This window comes from Rana temporaria, chromosome 1, assembly GCF_905171775.1.
Source record: "Rana temporaria chromosome 1, aRanTem1.1, whole genome shotgun sequence".
Classification (NCBI taxonomy): domain Eukaryota; kingdom Metazoa; phylum Chordata; class Amphibia; order Anura; family Ranidae; genus Rana; species Rana temporaria.
The window spans coordinates 627,501,105-627,525,519 of NC_053489.1; the positions used below are offsets into that span (position 1 = coordinate 627,501,105).

The 24,415-nt window shown below is 44.7% G+C and overlaps 1 protein-coding gene across 4 annotated transcripts in view; it reads left to right on the top strand.

Annotated features, from left to right (window-relative positions):
* The window catches only part of ACOX3 (acyl-CoA oxidase 3, pristanoyl), a 186,708-nt gene that overhangs the window by 73,897 nt on the left and 88,396 nt on the right, over positions 1–24,415 (top strand). For all 4 annotated transcript variants that reach the window (XM_040335363.1, XM_040335361.1, XM_040335362.1 and 1 more), the window contains exons 8-10: positions 9,554–9,650; positions 14,875–15,057; positions 18,415–18,537. In XM_040335363.1, coding sequence (XP_040191297.1) covers positions 9,554–9,650; positions 14,875–15,057; positions 18,415–18,537 — 403 coding nt within the window. The remainder of the gene's footprint in view (positions 1–9,553; positions 9,651–14,874; positions 15,058–18,414; positions 18,538–24,415) is intronic.

Below are 24,415 nucleotides of genomic sequence, written 5' to 3' on the forward strand. Positions count from 1 at the left end.
GAGCCTGGAGCGCTCCGCTGGTGGCAGTGAGGTGGCAGTGAATGACATTGGGCTGTACTGGTTGGCACTGATGAGGTGATGCACTGGTTGGCACTGATGAGGTGATGCACTGGTTGGCACTGATGAGGTGATGCGCGCTGGTGAGATGCACTGGTGGGCACTGATGAGGATATGCGCTGGTGAGATGCACAGGTGGGCACTGATGAGGTGATGCACTGGTTGGCACTGATGAGGTGATGCACTGGTGATATGCGCTGGTGAGATGCACTGGTGGGCACTGATGAGGTGATACACTGGTGATATGCACTGGTGAGATGCACTGGTGGGCACTGATGAGGTGATACACTGGTGATATGCACTGGTGAGATGCACTGGTGGGCACTGATGAGGTGATGCACTGGTGCATTGGTGGGCACTGATGAGGTGATGCACTGGTGGGCAATGATGGGATGCACTGGTGCATTGGTGGGCACTGATGAGGTGGCACTGGTGGGCACTGATAGACACCAATGAGGTGGCCCTTATGGACACTGATAGGCTGCACTGGTGGGCACTGATGGGCTGCACTGATGTGGCACTGACAGGCTGCACTCCACCCTAAACAATTATCTCCTCTTCCCCCCTAGGTTTTTGGAGATGATGGGGAAAAAAATAATAATAAAAAAAAAATCGGCCTAAAATATCGTCCGCAAAAATCGGCAACACATATCGGCCATCGGCCGCCCCGATTTCCAAATATCGGCATCGGCCAGAGAAAAACCCATATCGGTCGACCTCCAATGTAGTCCCTTATCATCCCCTCCAAGAGCTTGCATACTATTGATGTTGGGCTCACTGGTCTTTAATTCCCAGGGATGTATATTGGGCCCTTTTTAAATATTGGTGCTACATTTGCTTTTCTCCAATCAGCTGGTACCATTCTAGTCAGTAGACTGTCAGTAAAAATTAGCAACAATGGTCTGGCAATTACTTGACTGAGTTCCTTAAGTACCCTCGGATGCAAGCCATCTGGTCTTTGTGATTTATTAATGTTAAGTTTCCCAGGTCTAATTTTAATTTTGTTCTCTGTTAACCATGGAGGTGCTTCCTGTGATGTGTCATAAGGATAAACACTGCAGTTTTGGTTACTGAAGCCCCCCGATTCCCTTGTGAAGACTGAGAAAAAGAATCAATTCAAAACCTTCGCCGTCTCCCTATTCTTTGTAACCAGATGTCCTTCCTTATTCTTTATTGGGCCACTGTGGTCTGTCCTCCCTTGTTTACTGTTTTACATATTTAAAGAATTCCTTGAGATTTTTTATTTTTTTTGCTCTCCTCTACTATGTTTCTATTGTGTTCTATCTTAGCCGCCCTAATTGAACCCTTACATTTCTTGTTGTATTCTTTATAATGTCTGAATGCTGTACCTTGTATTTTTTTGAAGGCCTTCTCTTTTGCTTTTATATGCATTTTTATATTCGAGTTAAGACACCCAGGACTTTTGTTTACTCTTTAAATGTATTACCCAATGGGATGCATTGGCTAATGCCCTTATTTAATATACTCTTAAAGCAAACCCATTTCTCCTCTGTGTTCTTTGTTCCTAAGATTTTATCCCAATTCATGCCTTCTAGCAAGGTTCGTAGTTTAGGGAAGTTGGCTCTTTTGAAATTCATTGTTTTTGTATTCCCCTTATGTTTCCTATATGTGTGATTTATACTGAAGCCAATTGACCTGTGATCGCTGTTTCTTAAATTGCCCCTTATTTCCACATCCATGATCAAGTCTGTATTGTTGGTAATCAGTAGATCCAGTAACGCTTTATTTCTAGTTGGTGTGTTTACCATCTGAACCATGAAACTGGCGAGCCTTATGCCGCATACACACCATCACTTTATGCGATGAAAAAAAACGACACTTTCTGTGAAGTAAAAAATGACGTTTTTGAAACTTAAATTTTCAAAGACGAAGTTGCCTACACACCATCGTTTTCTCACAATGATCTTGCAAAGTGAGGTTACGTTCCACCACGTTTTACCATTGAAGCTTGCTTCATAAGTAGCTTCTGGGCATGCGTGGATGAAAAAACGTCTTAGAAAACTACGTTTTTTGCTACACACGGTCAATTTCTGTGATGTAAAAAGTGCACTTTTGAAAAACGACACATAAAATTGAAGCATGCTTCAATTTTTTTTGGTCGTTTTTTACAAGACATAAAACAACGTTTTCCCCCACACACAGTCAATTAAAGTGACGTTTTTAAAAACGTCATTTTTTTTCATCACATAAAGTGATGGTGTGTACGCGGCATAAGACGAATGCGTGGTTCCCTCTGCCCAGTCTATGTCCGGGTTAATTAAAATCCCCCCATTATGATGACACTTTCCATCTTTGCTGCTAATCCAACTTGTGATAGGAGATCCGTCTCCCCCCTCCTTCCTCAGGTTAGGGGGCCTATAGCATACTCCCAGTATTATTTTCCCCTTGGCTTCATCCCTTTGGAGCTCTACCCATAAGGATTCCACCTCCTCCCTAGCTCCCTTAGTGATGTCACGTCTCACATTCACTCGTACATTATTCTTGATATATAGGCATACCCCCCCCCCCTTTTTTACCCTCTCTATCCCTGCGATAAAGTGTATACACTTGAATGGTTGGCAGCCAATCATGAGAGCTGTTGAACCAGGTCTCTGACATTCCCACATAATCTAAATTCGCCAGGCTCCTGGCATTGGTGAACATGTCACGTAGTTTAGACCGGTCGCATACCATCCTCTTATTGGGTGTTTCCCGAGATAGCAACTAGGACTTGTTACTATACTTACCTTGGGTTTTTGTACTTTAGTAAATCTACCAATAATGCCCCCAATACTACCCTCTAGACTTTTTTTTTTCTCACTATCTCTACCTCTGCAGCCCCCCCCCCCCATTCCACGCCCGACATGTGCGTGTAAAGGCAGGTGTCCCAATACTTTTGGTAATGTATTTAGGGGACTTCGGTGGCTGATGATGATGATGATGATGATGTTGGGCTGCTTCAATAAACATATACATGGTATATTCTTAGGGGGGGGCGATTTTTAAAGCACGGTTAACATTAAGCGGAAATTCCACTTTAAAGCTAGTATTTCTAGCACATACTATTTTGGCATGTGTCTGTTCTGACAGTTTATCTTGTTCCAAAAATGAACACTAGTTAAACAAGTCAGCTGACTTACCGGAGAGCGATGTACTAGTGTAACATAACTTCACTCTGTTTATGGGAATTTCAGCTATCGGCTTCCTAATACAAAAGCTCTCTGCTCGGATAGTTGGAAATAATGTATCCATGGATGAATTCACTCTGGTGGCCGCATAAATATTTATAATTGCAGTAAATATTCTACAAACTTTGAAACACGTGGATGCCAAAATAATACAAACAGACAGCTTTTCTTCGAAGTGAAAGCCGAGAAATGAAAAGTATAGCCAAGGTTTTTATTTTAGATAATGTTGCCCACACGCTTGTCAGTTTGATTTCTTTTCTACACTTTTATAAAATAATATTTGCATTACTGGAGAAAGCCTTCGCCCTACTCTTGCTAGATATGTTAACCACTTAAGGACCGGACCAATATGCTGCTAAATGACCCAAGGGGTTTTTACAATTCGGCACTGCGTCGCTTTAACAGACAATTACGCGGTCGTGCGACGTGGCTCCCAAACAAAATTCACGTCCTTTTCTTCCCACAAATAGAGCTTTCTTTTGGTGGTATTTGATCGCCTCTGCGATTTATATTTTTTGCGCTATATACAAAATTAGAGCGACATTTTTGAAAAAAAAAACAATATTTTTTACTTTTTGTTATAAGAAAAATCAAATAAACAAACATTTAGGCCAAAATTTATTCAGCCACATGTCTAGTAAAAAAAATCGCAATAAAAAAAAAATAGCTACCTAGCGGGAACAGCGACACTAATACAGCGATCAGAAAAATGATCGCTTAGTGACACTGGCCATAGGGAGTGAAAGGGTTAACTAGGGCGGTGATCAAGGGGTTAAAACTTTATTAGGCGGGGGGTATGGGGGCTACCCTGGACCTAACACTAACTGCCTGTCACACTGACACTAAATGCAGTGATCAGTACATATGATATGATCACTGCATTCAGTGACACTGTGACAGGGGGTGGGGTGATCGCAAGGGGTTAAATGTGCCTGCGTGTCCTGGCGTCAGTGTAGTGTTGTGCAGACTCACTGTGTGATGTGATTTCTCCTCAGCGGCGGTTGAAAATACCGCCGAGAGAAGAGATCACATCACTTCCCTCTTCCTGTGTTTACACAGGAGGAAGTGACACGCAGGGGGAGCGCACGGATTGGCTGAGAGCGATCCGGAGGGGGCGGACAAAAACGAACAGCCGCCCCCTCATCCCGGATCGCCCGGACAGCCACGGGAACCCGCCGCATGTTCCGGGGGGGGGGGGGGTGTACACCCCTAAGTGAAAATGTCCAAATTGGGCCCAAAGTGTCAATATTTTGTGTGGCCACCATTATTTTCCAGCACTGCCTTAACCCTCTTGGGCATTGAGTTCACCAGAGCTTCACAGGTTACCATTGGAGTCCTCTTCCACTCCTCCATGATGACATCATGGCGTTGGTGGATGTTAGAACTCTTGCACTTCTCCACCTTCCGTTTTGAGGATGCCCCACAGATGCATGAGGGTTTAGGTCTGGAGACATGCTTGGCCAGTCCATCTTTACCCTTAGCTTCTTTAGCAAGGCAGTGATCGTCTTGGAGGTGTGTTTAGGGTCGTTATCATGTTGGAATACTGCCCTGTGCCCCAGTCTCTGAAGAGAGGAGATCATGCTCTGCTTCAGTATGTCACAGTACATGTTGGCATTCATGATTCTTCCCTCAAAGAACTGTATCTCCCCAGTGCTGGCAGCACTCGTACAGACCAGGACCATGACACTCCCACCACCATGCTTGACTGTAGGCAGGACACACTTGTCTTTGTACTCCTCACATATTTGCCACCACACACGCTTGACACCATCTGAGCAAAATTAGTTTACTGTATCTTGGTCTCATCAGATAAACGGGATATGGTTCCAGTAATGCATGTCCCTAGTCTGCTTGTCTTTAGCAAACTGTTTGCGGGCTTTCTTGTGCATCATCTTTAGAAGAGGCTTCCTTCTGGGATGACGGCCATGCAGACCAATTTTATGCAGTGTGCGGTGTGTGGTCTGAGCACTGACAGGCTGACCCCCACCCCTTCAACCTTTGCAGAAATGCTGCCAGCACTCATAAGTCTATCTCCCAAAGAAAACCTCTGGATATGATGCTGAGCACGTGGACTCAACTTCTTTGGTCGACCATGGCGAGGCCTATTCTGAGTGGAACCCATCCTTTTAAACCACTGTATGGTCTTGCCCATCAGGATCCTGGCAATATTCTTATAGCCTAGGCCATCTTTATGTAGAGCAAAAAATGTTTTTTTTCAGATCTCTGGAGTTTTTTGCCATTAGGTGCCATGTTGAACTTCCAGTGAACAGTAAGGCCACGTACACACGATCAGTCCATCCGATAAGAACGGTCCGAAGGACCGTTGTCATCGGTTAACCGATGAAGCTGACTGATGGTCTGATGTGCCTACACACCATAGGTTAAATAACCGATCGTGTCAGAACGCGGTGACGTAAAACACAACGACGTGCTGAAAAAAAATGAAGTTCAATGCTTCCAAGCATGCGTCAACTTGATTCTGAGCATGTGCGGGTTTTTAAGCGATGCTTTTGCATACTAACGATCAGTTTTGACCAATCGGTTAGGCGTCCATCGGTTCAATTTTAAAGCAAGTTCAAATTTTTTTGACCGAAGGTTAACTGACCGATGGGGCCCACACACGATCGGTTTGGACCGATGAAAGCGATTCTTCAGTTCGTTTTCATCGGTTTTGACCGATCGTGTGTACACGGCCTAAGAGAGAGAGTGATAACACCAAATTTAACACACTTGCTCCCCATTCACACCTGAGACCTTGTAACACTAACCAGTCCCTTGACCCCGGGGAGGGAAAATTGCTAATTAGACATTAATGGATAAACTGCTGAGTTGAGTTATTTTGAGTTGAGTGTGTTATTTTTAGGGGACAACAAATTTACACTGTTATACAAGCTATACACTCACTACTTTGTAGTAAATTGTAATTTTTTCAGTGTTGTCACATGAAAAGATATAATAAAATATTTACAAAAATGTGAGGGTGTACTCACTTTTGTGAGATACTGTATATGATATAATATGATGATATATTAGTAGGCTATACCAGCAATCTCCTACAATCATGGTTCCTCCAGTTGTTGCTAGGAGTCCCTTGAGCTGTGGCTAATTGACCTCCCATTTGATGGCTCCTGCATATTTCTAGAGCCAACACCTTGGTGAGAACAACCATGCGATCCGATTCTAGTGCAGGGAAAAAGTCCCTGCACCTTTTTTTTTTTTCCGGAGTAAATCCAATGCGAGTTCAGCCATACAACTGTATGGCTGAACTCGCACTGCATGGACATCGTATGTGATCAGCACCGCAGTGCAGGTGAAAATCGCATGCAATGTCTGTGATCACTACAGTGTGAACCTAGACTAATGCCTCGTACACACGTACGGGTTCAGTCTTTCCCCTAAACACTGTAAAGGGGAAAAATATGTGTGCTACCCAAAAACAAAAATAAGTGTAACAAAGAATGAACCCTGAACGGGAGTGAAGCAGCTACACAGGAATGTGACAAAACTCAGACAAATGTGGATGGTAATGTAGCGCTACGCGTGAGCCAAAAAGCAATGGCTGTATACACCTAATGGGGTGTGACCATATATTGTGACACAAAGGATGTAATGGCAAAAATTGCACCACAACAAAATGTGAAATTCAAATCAATAAAGTGAACAATATAAACAAAAATGTAATGTAGTGTCCATAAAAAATAAAACGATGAAGATGTCATGAGATGGTGAGGAACTTCAAATATGAGATGAAATACATATGTGCTTACCGCAACCGTTGGACCCAAATGTCGTACGACAGTGGATCGATCGAGCTTGGAATGTCCCACAGAGATGTCATCGTTCAAAATACGGCCGCTCGACTAGTGACTGGGAAAAAACCATGGGAATCAATCTCACCTTCACTGAGATCCCTTCATTGGTTGCCAGTAAAAGACAGAATCACTTTCAAGGCGCTATGCCTAATGCATAAGTGTATTCAAGGCAACGCCCCCCAATATCTATGTGAAAAAATAAAAGCCCATAACCCCAATCGCATTCTGCGTTCCACCAATCAAAACCTCCTCCAGATACCCAAAGCCAGATACAAGTCCAAAGGAGATCGAAGATTTGCAGTCCAGGGACCTCGCCTGTGGAATGCACTACCAACCACCATCCGACTGGAGTCGGACCACTTGGCCTTCAGGAGAAAGATTAAAACCCATCTCTTCTGAGGTCAAGAGGTTCCTTACCCATGAAATGGATACAGCGCCCAGAGGCGATTCAGTTTGCATGTGTTGCGCTTTACAAGTCTCTCTCTCTCTCTCTCTCTCTCTCTCTCTCTCTCTCTCTCTCTCTCTCTCTCACCGAAGTCCAGAAGGAAATGGAGTCTACCTCCTAGGCAGTCAGATGTCGTCAACCCAGGAAAGGGCAGGAAGACCAGATGTTCATCGGCCACCGACTACTCCAATACTGAAGATCCTAGTAAACCATCCACATTTCCCCTACACACGGCCGGTTTTCCTGACAGGAAAACTGCGATGGAGCTGGTTCTCCTTCTTCTTTTTTTTTTTTGTCCGGTGGTTTTTGGGCAGTTTTCCCATTGGAAAAACTGCGAGGAGCATGCACACGGCCGGGATTCCGGGCCAAAAGCTCTCCTCAGTTTTCCCGTCTGGAAAACTGATCGTGTGTACGAGGCATTAGAGCACAAGTTGCATGACATGTAAAAATCAATGGTTCCCTATGAGAGCTGTCTTGGGGGGGGGGGGGGGGGGGCATGTATTTTTAATTTATTTTTGATAAATTTGGTGTGAGGTTTCATCCATACCAGAACCAAAGGAATTGTTTTGGTCAAAGGACAAGTCACACTCCTCTCCAAGTCAGATTAAAATCGGCTCCTGTTCATTAAGGTTGCATACCACAGGGCAAAGTTGGACCAAACGTTGTGTGACTTTTGTGTCGAACCAGTGTGAACATGGCCTAAAAAAGACAATTAGCTAGATTCAGAGAGATGGCCGCAACTTTGCGGCGGCGTAGCTTAGCGTGTTTAGGCTACGCCGCCGTAAGTTAGTGAGGCAAGTACTTGATTCTCAAAGTACTTGCCTGCTAAGTTACGGCGGCGTAGCCTAAAGCGGGCGGGCGTAAGGGCGCCTAATTCAAATTTGTCTGAGGGGGCGTGTTTATGATAATGAGGCTTGACCTGACGTGATTGACGTTTTTTTGAACTGCGCATGCGCCGGGCGCCTACATTTCCCAGTGTGCATTGCGGCTAAGTCCGCCGCACGGGCCTATTGATTTCGACGTGGACGTAAACAACGTAAATCCCTATTCACGGACGACCTACGCAAACGACGTAAAATTTTCGAATTTCGACGCTGGAACGGTGGCCATACTTAACATTACTATTCCATTTATTTGGAATAACTTTAGGCAGCCTATCTCTTACGTAAACGGCGTATCTGTACTGCGTCGGCCAGGCGTACGTTCGTGAATAAGCGTATCTAGTGATTTACATATTCTACACCGACCGCAATGGAAGTGCCACCTAGCGGCCAGCCTAAATATTGCACCCTAAGATAGGACGGCGCAAGCCGTCGTATCTTAGATAGGTTTAAGTGTATCTTTGTTTGAGAATACACTTAAACCTAGGTCGGCGCAGATTCAGAGTTAGGTCGGCGTATCTACTGATACGCCGACCTAACGCTTTCTGAATCTAGCTAAATGTCTAGACACCATCCAAATGTCCAGCCTTACAGGAGTCTATCAGAATTCTGACACAATCGGAGGCATATCCCACCCATTCCTGTTTCTGATAAAAGAATTACACTGACGATGCCATCAGGCAGCAAGGTCTGGGAACAGGAATTGCGGCCGGCTGATAGCTTGCACCTCCACTATTATGGTGAATCCCACACAGTTCTGGGAAATGGATGAAGACATAAGCCTAGGCAAGAACGACTAATCTGAGAGAATGTGACCACTTTATAATGTCCATGGTGAGGAATTTAGTGGGTGATATAGAATCCATTGCAGCCAGTGTTTAAATAATTCACTATTCAGCAAATCTGCTGCTGAAATAATCAACCAATCAGATTATGTGTTCTACAGTTTCAGTAGTAACTGTACCTGCTATTCTCATCAGAGACCCAAGCATTATTTCTCCATAGCTGAACAATTATGAAATGGGTTTTCCTACTTGTCCACAAATGACTATGTACAACACAGAACCCTTCCCTGATCTAGGGCTTTTATAAAACTGGATATTTTTAGGGCCTACTATTTTTATTCTCTAATGAGACCTAAACTATGTGCAATCTATTCATTTTCCGCAGGTTTGCAATGTTTCACAATGTTCGGATCCCACAGGAAAACCTTCTAAATAGCACTGGAGACATTACTTCTAGTGGGACCTACACAAGTAGATATAAGGTAAAAGTTCTACATTTTTATAGGTCCTTACCCATTTTTTCATCTTTTTTATTATTTGTAAAGTTTATCAATGGCATCATATGACAAACCTTTGTGCTTAAAATATTTTTATAGAATTTTTAGAAATAGGACACAAAATTACATAACATGACATTCCAAGATCGCTATATACATGACATTCCTAAAGTATATAAAATTACATAATAATCCCTCAAAATATACATACAATTCTAGGGTTCTCAGGGTGGAACTAGGGTGGCAGCTTTTTGCCACCATCTCATGACAAACCTTTTGTAATTCACCTCTCTTTAAAGCAGTGCTAGTTTTGGCAGGAATTTTTTTTTTTTCTGCCAGCCTTCTAATCGAAATGCTTCTAAGCTTTTAGAATCAGAAAAAGGTTCCTGCACTACTTTTGCTGCGACTTTGGGAGGACTTGCATTGACTTTTGTTACAGAAATCGCATGCCAGTTGTGCCAAAGTGACTTTGGTCCAACTGGCATGCGACTTCTGTAACAAAAGTCAATGGGCCAGATTCACGTACGAGCGCGTAACTTTGTGCGGGCGTAGCGTATCCTATTTACACTACGCCTCCGCAACTTGGACGGGCAAGTGCAGTATTCACACAGCACTTGCTCCGTAAGTTGCGGCGTAGCGTAAATGGGCCAGCGTAAGCCCGCGTAATTCAAATGTGGAAGAGGTGGGCGTGTTGTATGTAAATCAATCGTGACCCCACGTAAATGATGCGCCTAACGAACGGCGCATGCTCAGTATCACGTTGAATTTACTCCATAAGATACGCCAGGCCCATTGCCTGTGACGTGAACGTAACCTACGCACAGCCCCATTCACGTACGACTTACGTAAACAACGTAAAAAGATACGCTTGCCGACGTCCATACTTTGCATTACCTATGCCTCATATAGCAGGGGTAACTTTACGCCGGACGTAAGCCTTACGTAAACGGCGTAGCGGCCACATGTACGTTCGTGAATCGGCGTATCTACCTAATTTACATATTCAACACGTAAATCTAGGGAAGCGCCCCTTGTGGCCAGCGTAAATATTGCACCCAAGATACGACGGCGTAGGAGACTTACGCCGCTCGTATCTTGGCCAAATCTATGCGTAACTGATTCTAAGAATCAGGCGCATAGATACGACGGCTCACATTCGGACTTACGATGGCGTACGTGGAGATAGTCCGCTGTGAATCTGGCCCAATACAAGTCCTCCCAAAGTCGGACCAAAAGTAGTGCAGGAACTTTGTTCTAAGTCTGAGCGACTCAAGTCGCACCGATTAGAATGGTTTCATTGCACAGAATGGGGTCTGATTTCTGATGCGACAAGTGCTTCAAAATCGGAGCGATTGTCGCATCAGTGTGAATTGGGCCTTAAAGCCATCTTTAGAGTCTTTGTTGAGCTCTTTGTAGATCTTTGAGGATGTTGACTATCATTGGCAATGTTACCTAAGAGCTCTCTAAAAAGCGAACAACAATGGAATCCTTTTCAGAGAGTGGTAGAGTAGTGGCTACTATGCATTGACGAGGTGATACTTGCCCACCATACACAACCTGTTGTGTACTAGCATGGCCAATAGCCATGTTAACTTATGGCTGGGCAGTTGGGGGTGGTAAAACAACATCTCAAATCGACTGATGTATGATGGAGGGAGAGTGAAAACAAGTGCTGGATTCAGGGCCGTATTTGCTCTCCCTGCCGCCCCAAGGCCAGGTTTTTTTTGTGTGTAATTTTCTTATTATTTTGAATATTATTTTTCTTATTCTTTACTTTTTAATTACTTTTTTAATTTAATTATTATTTTTTATCAATTTTTTTTCACTTAACTTTATTGCTATCACACAGGAGAAAACAATTCCCTGTGTGATGGCAATTAGAGGTGACAGGTTCTCTTTATTGACCCTGTCACCTCCAAAACAGAAGTCCTAGCACTGTGCTAGAACTCCTGTCACAGCTGAGATGGGAAGAGCACAGCTCACCCCTCTCACTGTGTACATCGGTGGCAGGGGGAGGACGGAGGAGTCCCGAAGGCAGAGCAAGCAGAGAAAGGTATGTGGGGGGAGGGGAGGACAGACAGCAACACACATTTGACAAGTGATTTTGGCGACATTGCCGCAATCACTTAACGAGCGAGCGGATTCCCCCACTCTATTCTCCCACACAGCAAATTACTGCCCTCAACTGTATGTTACGGCCGTCGGGGGACTCCATGCCACTGCCGCCCCTTGGCACCCTGCCACCCCGAGGCCTGAGCTCAGTGGCCTTGTGGGAAATCCGGGCCTGGCTGGATTCCCTCTAATGCTGCGTACACGAGATCGGAAATTCCGACAAGAAAGCCGCAGATTTTTTTTCGACGGAATTTTGGCTCAAACTCAAACACTAGTTTTTACATACTACACTATTTGGACCCCCTTTTTTCCTCCATATCGTATACGGACCAACCTGGGAGATATACCATCGTCTCCTAGTGGCACAAAGGAAGTTTACATATGGTATCATAGTGAGAACCATCTATCAGGATAAAGAGGACCCCTCGATTTCCTTTTTATTTATATCTATCCATCTATCTATCTAGAATCTCTATCTATTTATCTAGAATATCTATCTATATAGAATCTCCATCTACCTATTTTGAATCTCCATCTATCTATATAGAACAGGGATCTGCAATTAGCGGACCTCCAGCTGTTGCAGAACTACGAGTCCCATCATGTATCTGCCTCTGGGTGTACTGCTTGTGGCTGTCAAAGTCTTGCTATGCCTCATGGGACTTGTAGTTCTGCAACAGCTGGAGGTTCGCTAATTGCATATCCCTGCTATAGAATCTCTATCTATCTATAAGAAGCCCATAGCATGATTCACCTTGCCACCCGGGATCACTATTGTTATCTGCATGCGCCGTTACCTTATAGCTGTAAGATAAGGGGCCATACACCTGAGGGGTTATTGCACAGAAGAAGAAAAGTCACTGTATATACTGCCCTTATTTGCACAGTGTTATAGGGAATGCAGCACTTGTTTTCGCTCCCGCTCCATCATCCATCCATCGATTATTTGGATTTTACCATGTTTCATATTGTCACTTTTAGCACATTATCTACGTTCTTGTAATCCTCTCTTTGATATATTTCTAGACTTTATCACGTTTTATATTGTCATTTCAAGCACGCAGCATTTTACGTTTTTGCAATTCTCTGTTTTATTTATATATTGTTACATTGTACCCGATCATTATCACTTACAGCATGGAAAAAAAGATGGGTAACAGCGCTCTCTGCAGGGACAACCCAATCCCTACACCGGATCCACTCACAGGTGCCGAGGCTTGATGTGTCCCAACACACTCCAATGCAACAGTAGTAAGAAGAGCTGGCAAAACTGTAATCCTTGAAGTGACGTTTATTGGTAACAAAAAAACAATAACTGACACGTCTTGGCAATAACCTAATGCCGCGTACACATGGTCGTTTTTTGTTTTGTAAAAAACGTTGTTTTTTTCTCATGAAAAAAACGAAGTTTTTCAAGCTTCATTTTAAAAAACGACATTGCCGACACACCATCGTTTTTTTCAAAATGCTCTAGCAAAGCGCGGTTACATTCAGCACGTACGACGGCACTCTCTTCCATTCAAGCTTGTGTCATAACTTGCTTCTGAGCATGCGCGGGTTTAAAAACGTTGTTTTAACCACTTAAGCCCCGGACCTTTAGGCAGCTAAATGCCCAGGCCAGGTTTTGCGATTCGGCACTGCGTCGCTTTAACAGACAATTGCGCGGTCGTGCGACGTGGCTCCCAAACAAAATTGGCGTCCTTTTTTTCCCACAAATAGAGCTTTCTTTTGGTGGTATTTGATCACCTCTGCGGTTTTTATTTTTTGCGCTATAAACAAAAATAGAGCGACAATTTTGAAAAAAAATCAATATTTTTTACATTTTGCTATAATAAATATTCCCAAAAAATATATATAAAATTTATTTTTTTCTTCAGTTTAGGCCGTTACGTATTCTTCTACCTATTTTTGGTAAAAAAAATCGCAATAGGCGTTTATCGATTGGTTTGCGCAAAATTTATAGCGTTTACAAAATAGGGGATAGTTTTATTGTATTTTTATTAATTATTTTTTTTTTACTACTAATGGCGGCGATCAGCGATTTTTTTCGTGACTGCGACATTATGGCGGACACTTCGGACAATTTTGACACATTTTTAGGACCATTGTCATTTTCACAGCAAAAAATGCATTTAAATTGCATTGTTTATTGTGAAAATGACAGTTGCAGTTTTGGGAGTTAACCACAGGGGGCGCTGTAGGAGTTAGTGTTCACTTAGCTATCGCGACGGAGCGGCTATAAACGAATAGCTGCGCCGTCGTCCCGGATCGCTGCCCGCGGGAATCCGACCGCCGCATGTAGCGGGGGGGGTCCCCATCGGACCCCCCACCCGCTAGAAGGCAAGGACGTATATATACGCCCATTTGCCTGTACGTGCCATTCTGTGGACGTACATATACATGCGGCGGTCGGGAAGTGGTTAAACGTTGTTTTACCCACACACGATCATTTTAAATGACGTTTTTTAAAACGTCGTTTTATTTCATCACAAAAAACGACCGTGTGTACGCGGCATTAGTCATTGCTACAACTAAGGCTATTGCCAAAACACGTCAGCATTATTGTTTTATTGTCACTCTGATGTAGCAATAAACGACACTTCAAGGATTACAGTTTAGCCGGCTCTTCTTACTACCATTATAACTTACAGCGCAGCACCATTCACTTTATCCATTTTTATTTTTTCTTGTGGCTATGGATTGACCATTTCGGGGTTTGCAACAGCTAGTGATTTTATTTTCTTTCTCTGGTAGTGCGGGAATATCTACAGTATACTTTTTTAAAACAACGTCTCACCCGCTTAGTTTTATCACCGCCGTGTAAAATAGGCCTGTAAAATGTGTTGGGCCATGTCACTATAACGCAGTGTTTCTCAATTCCAGTCCTCAGGCCCCCCCAACAGGTCAGGTTTTCAGGATTTCCATTATTTTGCACAGGTGATTTGATCAGTTTCACTGCCTTAGTAATCACCACAGCCTTTTCATCTGAGGGAAATCCTGAAAACCTGACCTGTTGGGGGGGCCTGAGGACTGGAATTGAGAAACACTGCTATAACGTCATGCATTCTACATCTGTTTGTTGTGTGTCCTCCTTTAGGATCCAAAGCAGCGTCTTGGAGCATCTCTCGGTACACTTTCCAGTGGTCGAGTCTCAATCATTGGAATGACAGTGGTGAATTTAAAACTCGCTGTGTCCATCGCTATCCGATTCTCTGCAACCCGACGTCAGTTTGGACCAACAGAAAAGGAAGAAATACCAGTACTTGAGTATCAGTTACAGGTAATTATCCAGCTATGTCCATTACTGAAGCAAGAGAGAAGAAAACTGTATGTGGCAATAACATCCAATCACAATAGATAAACTAAAATAACATGTACAATCTAAGGCCTGATTCACACTTGTGCAGGTGGCAGTTTGCATATTGCAGGTGCAGTTTGAGTTTTTTTTCGATACACATCTTTAACCACTTCCATACAGGGCACTTACGCACCTTCCTGCCCAAGCCAATTTTCAGCTTTCAGCACTGTCGCACTTTGAATGGCAATTGCGCGGTCATGCTACACTGTACCCAAACAAAATTGGCGTCCTTTTTTCCCCACAAATAGAGCTTTCTTTTGGTGGTATTTGATCACCTCTGCGATTTTTTTTTTTTTGCGCAACAACTAAAAAGACTGAAAATTTTGAAAAAAAAATAACGTTTTTATTTTTTTCTGTAATTTTTTTTGTAAATAAGTAAGTTTTCTCTTTCAATTATGGGCACTGATATGGCGGCACTGATGGGCACAGATGAGATGGCACTGATGGACATCGATGAGGTAGTACTGACGGGCACAGATGAGGTGGCACTGATTGGCGGCGCTGGTATGCGGCACTGATGGGCACTCATGGGCGGCACTGATGGGCACTCATGGGCGGCACTGATGGGCACTCATGGGCGGCACTGATGGGCACTCATGGGCGGCACTGATGGGCACTCATGGGCGGCACTTATGGGCACTGTGGGGTGGCACTGATGGACACTGTGGGGTGGCACTGATGGACACTGTGGGGTGGCACTGATGGACACTGTGGGGTGGCACTGATGGACACTGTGGGGTGGCACTGATGGACACTGTGGGGTGGCACTGATGGACACTGTGGGGCGGCACTGATGGACACTGTGGGGCGGCACTGATGGACACTGTGGGGCGGCACTGATTTACTTATGTTGCCAGTCAGTGCCCATTTGTGGGCACTGATTGGCATCTTTTTTTTTTCCAGACTTTTTTTTATTTTACAGACTTTTTTTTGCCCCCTGCTTCCCTGGTGGTCCCAGGGTGGGCTTCCCTGGTGGTCCATGTGGCGATCCGCGCTGATAAACAATCAGCGCGAACCCCCCCTGTCAGGAGAGCCGCCGATTGGCTCTCCTCTACTCGCGTCTGTCAGACGCGAGTGAGGAAGAGCCATCAACGGCTCTTCCTGTTTACATCGTGATCAGCCGTGGTTGGACACGGCTGATCACGTGGTAAAGAGTCTCCGTGAGAGATCGGTGTTGCGGGGTGTCAGACTGACACCCTGCAACAACGATCGCCGCGATGCGCGCCCCCGGGGGCGGCTCAGAATCCTGAGGACGTCATATGACGTCCAGTCAGGATTCTACAACCACTTTGCCGACGTCAATATGTCATTGGCGGGCGGCAAGTGGTTAAACCATTGAAGTCTATGGAACCAAAAACCAGAAAAAAAAGTCCCTGGCACTTTCTATAAAATGCACAGATGTGAACTACATCCATAGACAATTATGTTGCATGAACTGTAGTGAGTTTCTGCAAAACTAAAAATGCATAGGCATGAACCACGCCTGATAGGCCGATACAGGCAAACATGCATTTGTCTTATACAATGTGTAGAGAAAAAGATGTTTACAGCATCATTTTCTTTGTAGATAGCAGTTAGAATCTTATTGTTGTTGTTTTAAATCTGAGCTCCAGGCAAACAATTACAGTAAATACACAAGGGAATACATTTAGGCAGGCTGTATTACCTGCCAAAGGATTTGTAGTTCTGTCCATCCACTTCTGACACAGCTTCTCCCAACCCCCGCCTGTGATTGGGTAATGAAACAGCACACTGGTGAGCTCATCTATCACTCTGCAGTCTCTTTAACCCGCACATTACACTGCAGCATAACTGATTCCTAGTTCTGATTCTTTCTCTCCCAGTCTGAGCTCTTCTGTAATGGGGTGGCAACGATGCTGCACTGCTCCAAAATTCAGAGTATAGTTGCCAACCTTACCTAGGCTGCCCAGGCCTGCATTATAGTGGCATTAAAAAAGGTGCAAGAAGCATGGTTGTTACCATTGTCACTGCTGATTCACAAGCCTGTAGCTTGGCAGTCCGGACCTAGTCCTGGCCACTGCTATCTTGTTTGACAGCGCTGCCTTTGTTAATGAAACCCTCCCACTGTGAGCTGGAAGAAACCATAGTTCTCACACATGTATGCCATTGTTCATCTCCATCACATCATGGCTTGATGGGACTCGTAGTTTATAAAGAGAGATAACATTGTTTATGCTGTCTTCTACCAGTTTTCTATGACCAGCCTTAGATGAACGAGATGAGATCAGTCAATTTCCCCCAGCCATGCTAACAGTGTGACTAGAGGAATCTCCACGGTTGGCTTTTGTATTCAGGCACCCACAGATGCCGCAATGCTTAAGCAGAGACTGCATCTGATAATTTTCCACAGAGCTCAGTTGATTTTTAAATCGACTTTGTCAAGCCAGGTGTTGCTTGCAGAGACACCCTTGGCTGAATAAGCTGAAATTTCATCTATGGCCAAAGAATTGTCATATTTTAACTATCAAGACTCTCAAACATAAAATAAGATATCCCTTTTAAAGTGTTACTAAACCCTGAACAATAAAATCAGTCTGTATATGCAGTAAAGCATGGGTCTTCAAACTACGGCCCTCCAGTTGTTCAGGAACTACAATTCCCATCATGCCTAGTCATGTCTGTGAATGTCAGTGTGTTACAATGCCTCATTGGATGTGTAGTTCTAAAACAGCTGGAGGGCCATAGTTTGAGGATCCCTGCAGTAAAGCATGCTTGTTATACTCGCAGTTGAACCAAAGGGGTTAATCCTTTGCACTCTGTAAAAAGGCTGTTTGATCCTATATGCACAGATCCTCCCCTTCTTGCACTGCACCCAAAACATGTTCGGATAAGACAGAGTTAGTGGAGTCACTCTGCACATGCTCAGTTTGGTGTGTATTGCTAGAGTTTTTTTTCTTGGGAGAGTGCATGTGATCAGCACAGGGCCAATCGGCACTGTCCAGACAAAGGGTCAGGGGTCCTGCATTCTGTTAGGATAGCCAGTGTAGTAATGAAAACTCCTCCTACAAGCTTTAACCAGGCACTGATAGAAGTCAAAAGACTGCTATATACTGCTGATGAAAAAAAGGTGTGTAGCAGTTTGCAATTATTTTAGTAAACAATTCCATGTTCTGTGTACTGTGGGATACCAGATATAGTGAATGCAGGGTCCTGGGTTTAGTAACACTTTAAGGATTGCATGCACTTGGGCTGGGATCCTATTTATTGCACTCATCTAATAATGTCATGGTGTATATCTGTTGTATTTTTTTATTATAGCAATGGAGATTGATCCCTTACCTGGCGGCTGCCTATGCTCTGGATTATTTTTCGAAGAGCTTCTTCATGAATTTAATCGAGCTTCAGATTGGGGTTCTCATGAAAGACAGGAGCCCCAGACAGGTAAGGTACTATATAATAAACTGTTAATGCCTTAAAGTATTCTGACCCTAATTCCCTACTCCCTTGAACAAACAATCTGGAGTGCATTCATTAATGTAATCATCTGTCTTTACTTCTCTTTTTAAAGCATGAGTTTACCTAATTTGGGTTTCTTAATTATTGAGACAGTCACCTTGCCCATGCAAAGCAAAATGACAAAATGACTTTTAGGTAGATTCACAAAGAGTTAGGCCGGCTTATCAGTAGATAAGCAGACCTAACTCTGAATCTACGCCGGCGTTTGTTTAAGCGTATGCTCAAACAGAGATACGCTTAAACAAAGCTAAGATAGGCCGGCTTGCGCCATTCTATCTTAGCTTGCAATGTTTCTGATGGCCGCTAGATGGCACTTCCATTGCGGCCGGCGTAGATTATGTAAATGAGGGGATACGCCGATTCACGAACATACGCCAGGCCTACGCCGTCGAATTACGTCGTTTCCGTAAGGCCTTAGGCGGCCTAAAGTTAGAGCTATGCTCTAGTGGACTAGTAATGTTAAAGTATGGCCGCCGTTCCCGCCGCGAGGTTCGAAATGTTTGCGTCGTCTGCGTAAGTCGTCCGCGAATCGGGAGTTACGTCGTTTACGTCCACGTCGAAATCAATAGGCCCGTACGGCGTACTTAGCCGCAATGCGCACTGGGAAATGTAGTCGCCCGGCGCATGTGCAGTGTCAAAAAACGTCAAACGTGAGGTCAAGCCTCATTTCCTTACAACACGCCCCCCTCCAAGCAATTTGAATTAGGCGCCCCTACGCCCACTCGTTTTAGGCTACGCCGCCGTAGATTAGCAGGTAAGTAGATTGTGAATCACTACTAGCCTAACTAATTTACGGCGGTGTAGCCTAAACAGGCTATGCTGCGCCGCCCTAAATTTAATCCCATCTCTCTGAATCTACCTATTTATCTCTGCAAAGTCACCACCAACTCCCAACACCCTTATACTCACTTTGTCTATACACAGTGGTGTAGTGAGTAGCACTCTCGCCTAGCAGTAAAAAGGGTCGCTGGTTCGAATCTCGACCATGACACTACCTGCCTGGAGTTTGCATGTTCTCCCTGTGCCTGCATAGGTTTCCTCCGGGTACTCCGGTTTCCTCCCACACTCCAAAGACATGCTGGTAGGTTAATTGGCTTCTGCCTAAATTGGCCCTAGTATATGAATGTGAGTTGGGGACCTTAGATTGTAAGCTTCTTGAGGGTAGGGACTGATGTGAATATACATTGTATATGTAAAGCACTGCGTAAATTGACAGCGCTATATAAGTACCTAAATAATAATAATACTCCCTCGTCATTGCTTCCTCAGTCGCAGCCAGCACAAGAATAAACCAGGGGGGGCTGTGACCGTGCTCGGGTCTAGCTGCTAGGCTTCTTTTGGTGCTGGGCTCTTTCCTAAGGAAAGACGGTTACACGATCCTTTATATCCAGATGTTCCAAGAAGTGTCAAACATTTTATACAGGTGCACTTATGACACAGTATACTCAGAACAGTACAGGATTCTAAAGAGATGGTAGAACAGAAGCTGTTTTCCTTCAGACAGTCTCTCTCAAATTAAAACTCCATATGATCCATCTGAAAGTAGAGGGGACTAGTCACTCCTGACTCATTTAGGGGGTGTGCAAAAAATTTACTTGTTGTGTTTAGTTGCTTTAATAAAAAATATTGCTAATAAATATTCAAGAATGAACCCGGAGCATCATCTGCTGGTTGGAATTGTAATTTCCATATATACTCGAGTATAAGCCGACCCGAATATGAGCCGAGTCACCTAATTTTACCACAAAAAACAGGGAAAACTTATTGACTTGAGTATAAGCCTAGGGTGTCCATCTGCATGCCTGTGCCCATGGCTCACTGTGTCCATGACTAGACTGACGTTTAACATGGGATTCTATGGAAGGGGTGCCCGGGTTCGAAAAATTGGTGCTCCCCAGCAGTAGGTCCCCCAGACAACAAACTTTGCACACTTGTAGAGGAGAAACTTCATGTGTGCCAAGTTCCGGGTCATGGGGACCTACAATCGTCCCCAAAGTCACTGGAGAACTGACCGTTTAACATGGGAGTCTATGGAAGGGATGCCCGGCTTTGAAAAATCGGTGCTCCCCGGCCATAGGTCCCCCGGGTGGTACCGAGTCCCCAAAGTCCGGGAGACCAGGCGCAAAAAGGCGACTCGAGTATAAAGAAATGTGCTGAAAAACTCAGCCTATACGGTATGTAATGTTTGAGATTTTCCTGACTATAAAGAAAAGGGCCATTACCCACACAGGAGCCTGTTAATATCAGTGACTAGTGGACAGCGGCACAGATTTAGAAGCACATCCCGAGTGGATATCCGCATGGGACCGATGCACTGTCTGTCTGTAATGTGATCTGTGCATCGGTCCCACATGTATGCACACTTGGAGATGTACTTGGACATTTGTGCAACCATTCGTTTTTCATTGATTTTAAAAAGCTTTCTGCACCCGGCTGCACGGAACACCTTTGTCTCCTGTCAGGGCTGCTAAGGCAGTATAGCCAGCGCTCCTTTACCGTGGCCCCATCAGTTCCAAAGGGGGCCCCTGCTGAGCAGGAGGGCCAGCTGTGCTACCTTACTGTAGACACCAATCCTCTTCTGTCTCCCCCTGCAGCGCTGCCGGCTTTTCTTCTGCTTCCTTCCTCCAGCTGTGCTGCAGAGGGATCAGTTCTTGGATCCGCGCCCCCATCCCTTTGCTTTCCAGGTACCGCTCTTCCCTACAATTTGGCTTGCTCTCCTGCTACCACAAGGGGATGTTTCAGGATGGACAGTGGAAGAGGGGGGCAGTTAAACATGTCATATAATAATGATTTTAGTGTATTTTTAGCAAAAATATTATTTGATTCTCGGTGGGGTGGAGGGAGTGGGGCCCTGTCAGGTAGGCAGTATGGGGCCCCATGATTCCTAACAAGCCCTGGCTCCCATACAGGTAAAGCCAGCTGTTTGCATAAGTGTATGGACAGAACTCCCTTGTGAATGAGGCCCAAAACGGCCTTACTTGATAGCATGTAAAGTCAGCCATAGATGGATCAAATCTCGGCTGGTTCAGCAGGGGTCACCCGAGATTCGATCGATCGATGGGCAGGCTGGTTGTATTGAAATCAATCCATCAATCAACTTCTGTACAATCAGCTTAGCTCAGTCAAATTTTTGTTCATGCATCATTTTTTTTTCTGTGTTCTGCCAACAGGGAAGGCTTCCCGCCGGCAGAACACAATAGAGCTGCAATTTTAAGGGAAAACCAAATGGCATAATCTATGAGCTGCTTTCGTCCTTTTCTGTCTTCAGCGGTCCTTGGGCCAGATTCACGTAGCTCAGCGGATCTGAGGGGGAAGGAGGGACAGAGGGACTTTGTTCCAAATCAGGGACAGTCCCTCGTGTACGGATCCGTGACAGTCCCTCGTGTACGGATCCGTGTACTATTTAAATCAGGCGCGTTCCCGCGCCGATTTAAATAAGCATTGCGCCGTCCGGGGAATTTCCCGGCGTGCATTGCTCCCACCGACGTCACTAGGACGTCAGTGGTTTCGACGTGAGCGGGACTTGCGACGCGCGTGTTCGTGAATCGGCGTATGCAAACGACGTTGGAAAATTCAAATTCGACGCGGGAACGCCAGCTATACTTAACATTGGCTGCACCTGATGAAAGCAGGGGTAAGTATACGACGGGAAAACCGCTACGGAAACGACGTAAGAACACTGCGACGGGTCCGCGTACGTTCGTGAATTTGCGTATCTCGCTGATTTACATATTATTTATCGTAAATCAGCGGGAACGCCCCCGGCGCCATTTTTAAATTGAAAAAAATATCCGACAGTGTAACACAGTGTAACACTGTCAGATCTTAGTCCTATCTATGCGTAACTGATTCTATGAATCAGGCGCATAGATAGGACCAGTTTACGTCAGAGATACGATGGTGTATCTGTAGATACACCGTCGTATATCTTTGTGAATCTGGCCCAATCTCTTTATCTTTTTTAGATCCTTTTATAATCCTGTTGGTGAATTGGTATCTGCTTGTTCTTGTGAAATTATCTAGCTGTGCATTCGCTATCATTTATTTAGGAAACGTCTGGTGATGATACCTATGTGTGTGTAACACCATCACATAGTCCCAACTGTCCCCGATTTCGAGGGACTGTCCCTGATTTGGAACAAAGTCCCTCCTTCCCCCTCAGTTGTCCCTCATTTTGGTCTGATCCATATAGTTGTGTATATAAAATGCACTTTTTATCTTTCAAAAAGTGTTTCCCAGTGCTAACCCTTTCATCCAATTTCGAAATTGCTGCATTTGTAAATTTTAAAAGTCAATATAAGGAATAGTAGTGGTAAAAAAAAGCAATTTTGGGTTTAACTAATATTTTTTTTTGTATAATTGTTCTTTAAGGGGGTGTGGCAGGGGGTGTGTCCTTTGCCTACATACTTTTGCTACTAGGTGTCCCTCATTCCCATCTCAAAAAGTTGGGAGGTAATGACCATCATGTTCTCTGCCTTCCTCTTGGTGTCCTGTACCTGGAAAGCAGGAACCTTCTAGTGCTGTAAATGGTTGGTGTGGTGCATACAGAACACTGACAGCTTTTTGGATCATTCTCAGGTTCTTTATCAAGTGAGACTTAAGTGAGATTAAATCGAAATCCCAGTAATCAGCAGAGAATACTCCTGAGTGTGTTGTCATAGTAACCACAACTATTACATGGTAACAATTTTAAGCTAGGAAATGTCAGTGTATATCCCTGGAAAAATAATTTGGTCATACTGCAATCACAGATTCATTGAGAAGTAGTAATAACCTGGACCTGGCGGCTGAGTAAATAAATTGCTGGTGTGTTACCAGATACCCAAACGCTATGCTTTTGAAAAGAGTTGTACCTTTAACCACTTCTTGCCTGGCCTATAGCAGAATGACGGCCGGGCGGTAGTTCAGTAATCCTGACTGGGCGTCATATGAAGTCCAGCAGGATAACTGCCAGCGCACACCCATGGGAGCGTGCAGCGCGGCGATCGGTGGTGCGGCGTGTCAGTCTGTTACACCGATCTCTGTAAAGAGGCTTTCTTTACCACGTAAACAGGAAGAGCCGTTTTTCAGCTTTTCCACACTCGCACCTGACAGACGAGAGGAGAGCCAATCCGCTGCTCTCCTGTTTATCAGCGCAGCCCCCCCCCCCCTCGGATGCCCACTTAGGACCACCAGGATGCTGCCAGGGCCACCAGGTATGCCACCCTAGACCACCAAGGATATGCCAATCAGTGCCCAGGCAGCTGCCAATCAGTGCCATTTAAAAATACCTGCCAGTGCCACCAGTGATGTCTATCAGTGCAATCTATCAGTGACCTTCAGTGGCGCCTATCTGCCCAGCAGTGCCCCCCATAAGTACCTATCAGTGCAGCCTTTCAGTGCCCATTAGTGCCATCTCATTGGTGCCACCTCATCGGTGCCGCCTTATCAGTGGCCGTCAGTAAAGGAGAAAACTTATGCCGCGTACACACAACAGTTTTTTCCGTCGGAATAAACTCCGACGGGTTTTTTTTACGGAATTCTGCTCAAGCTGTCTTGCATATACACGGACACACCAAATTCTGACCATCAAAAACGCCGTGACGTACAACACTACGACGAGCCTAGAATAATTAAGTTTAATGCTTCCGAGCATGCGTCAAATTGTTTCCGAGCATGCATGTTTTTTTCTCTGTCGGAATTCCATACAGACGAATGGAATTTCCGATTAAAAAATGTTTCCGTCGGGGGGGGGGGTCGATCATGTTCTCTTTCTAAGTCCGTCGTACACACGGTCGGAATATTTGACCGTGTGTACACGGCA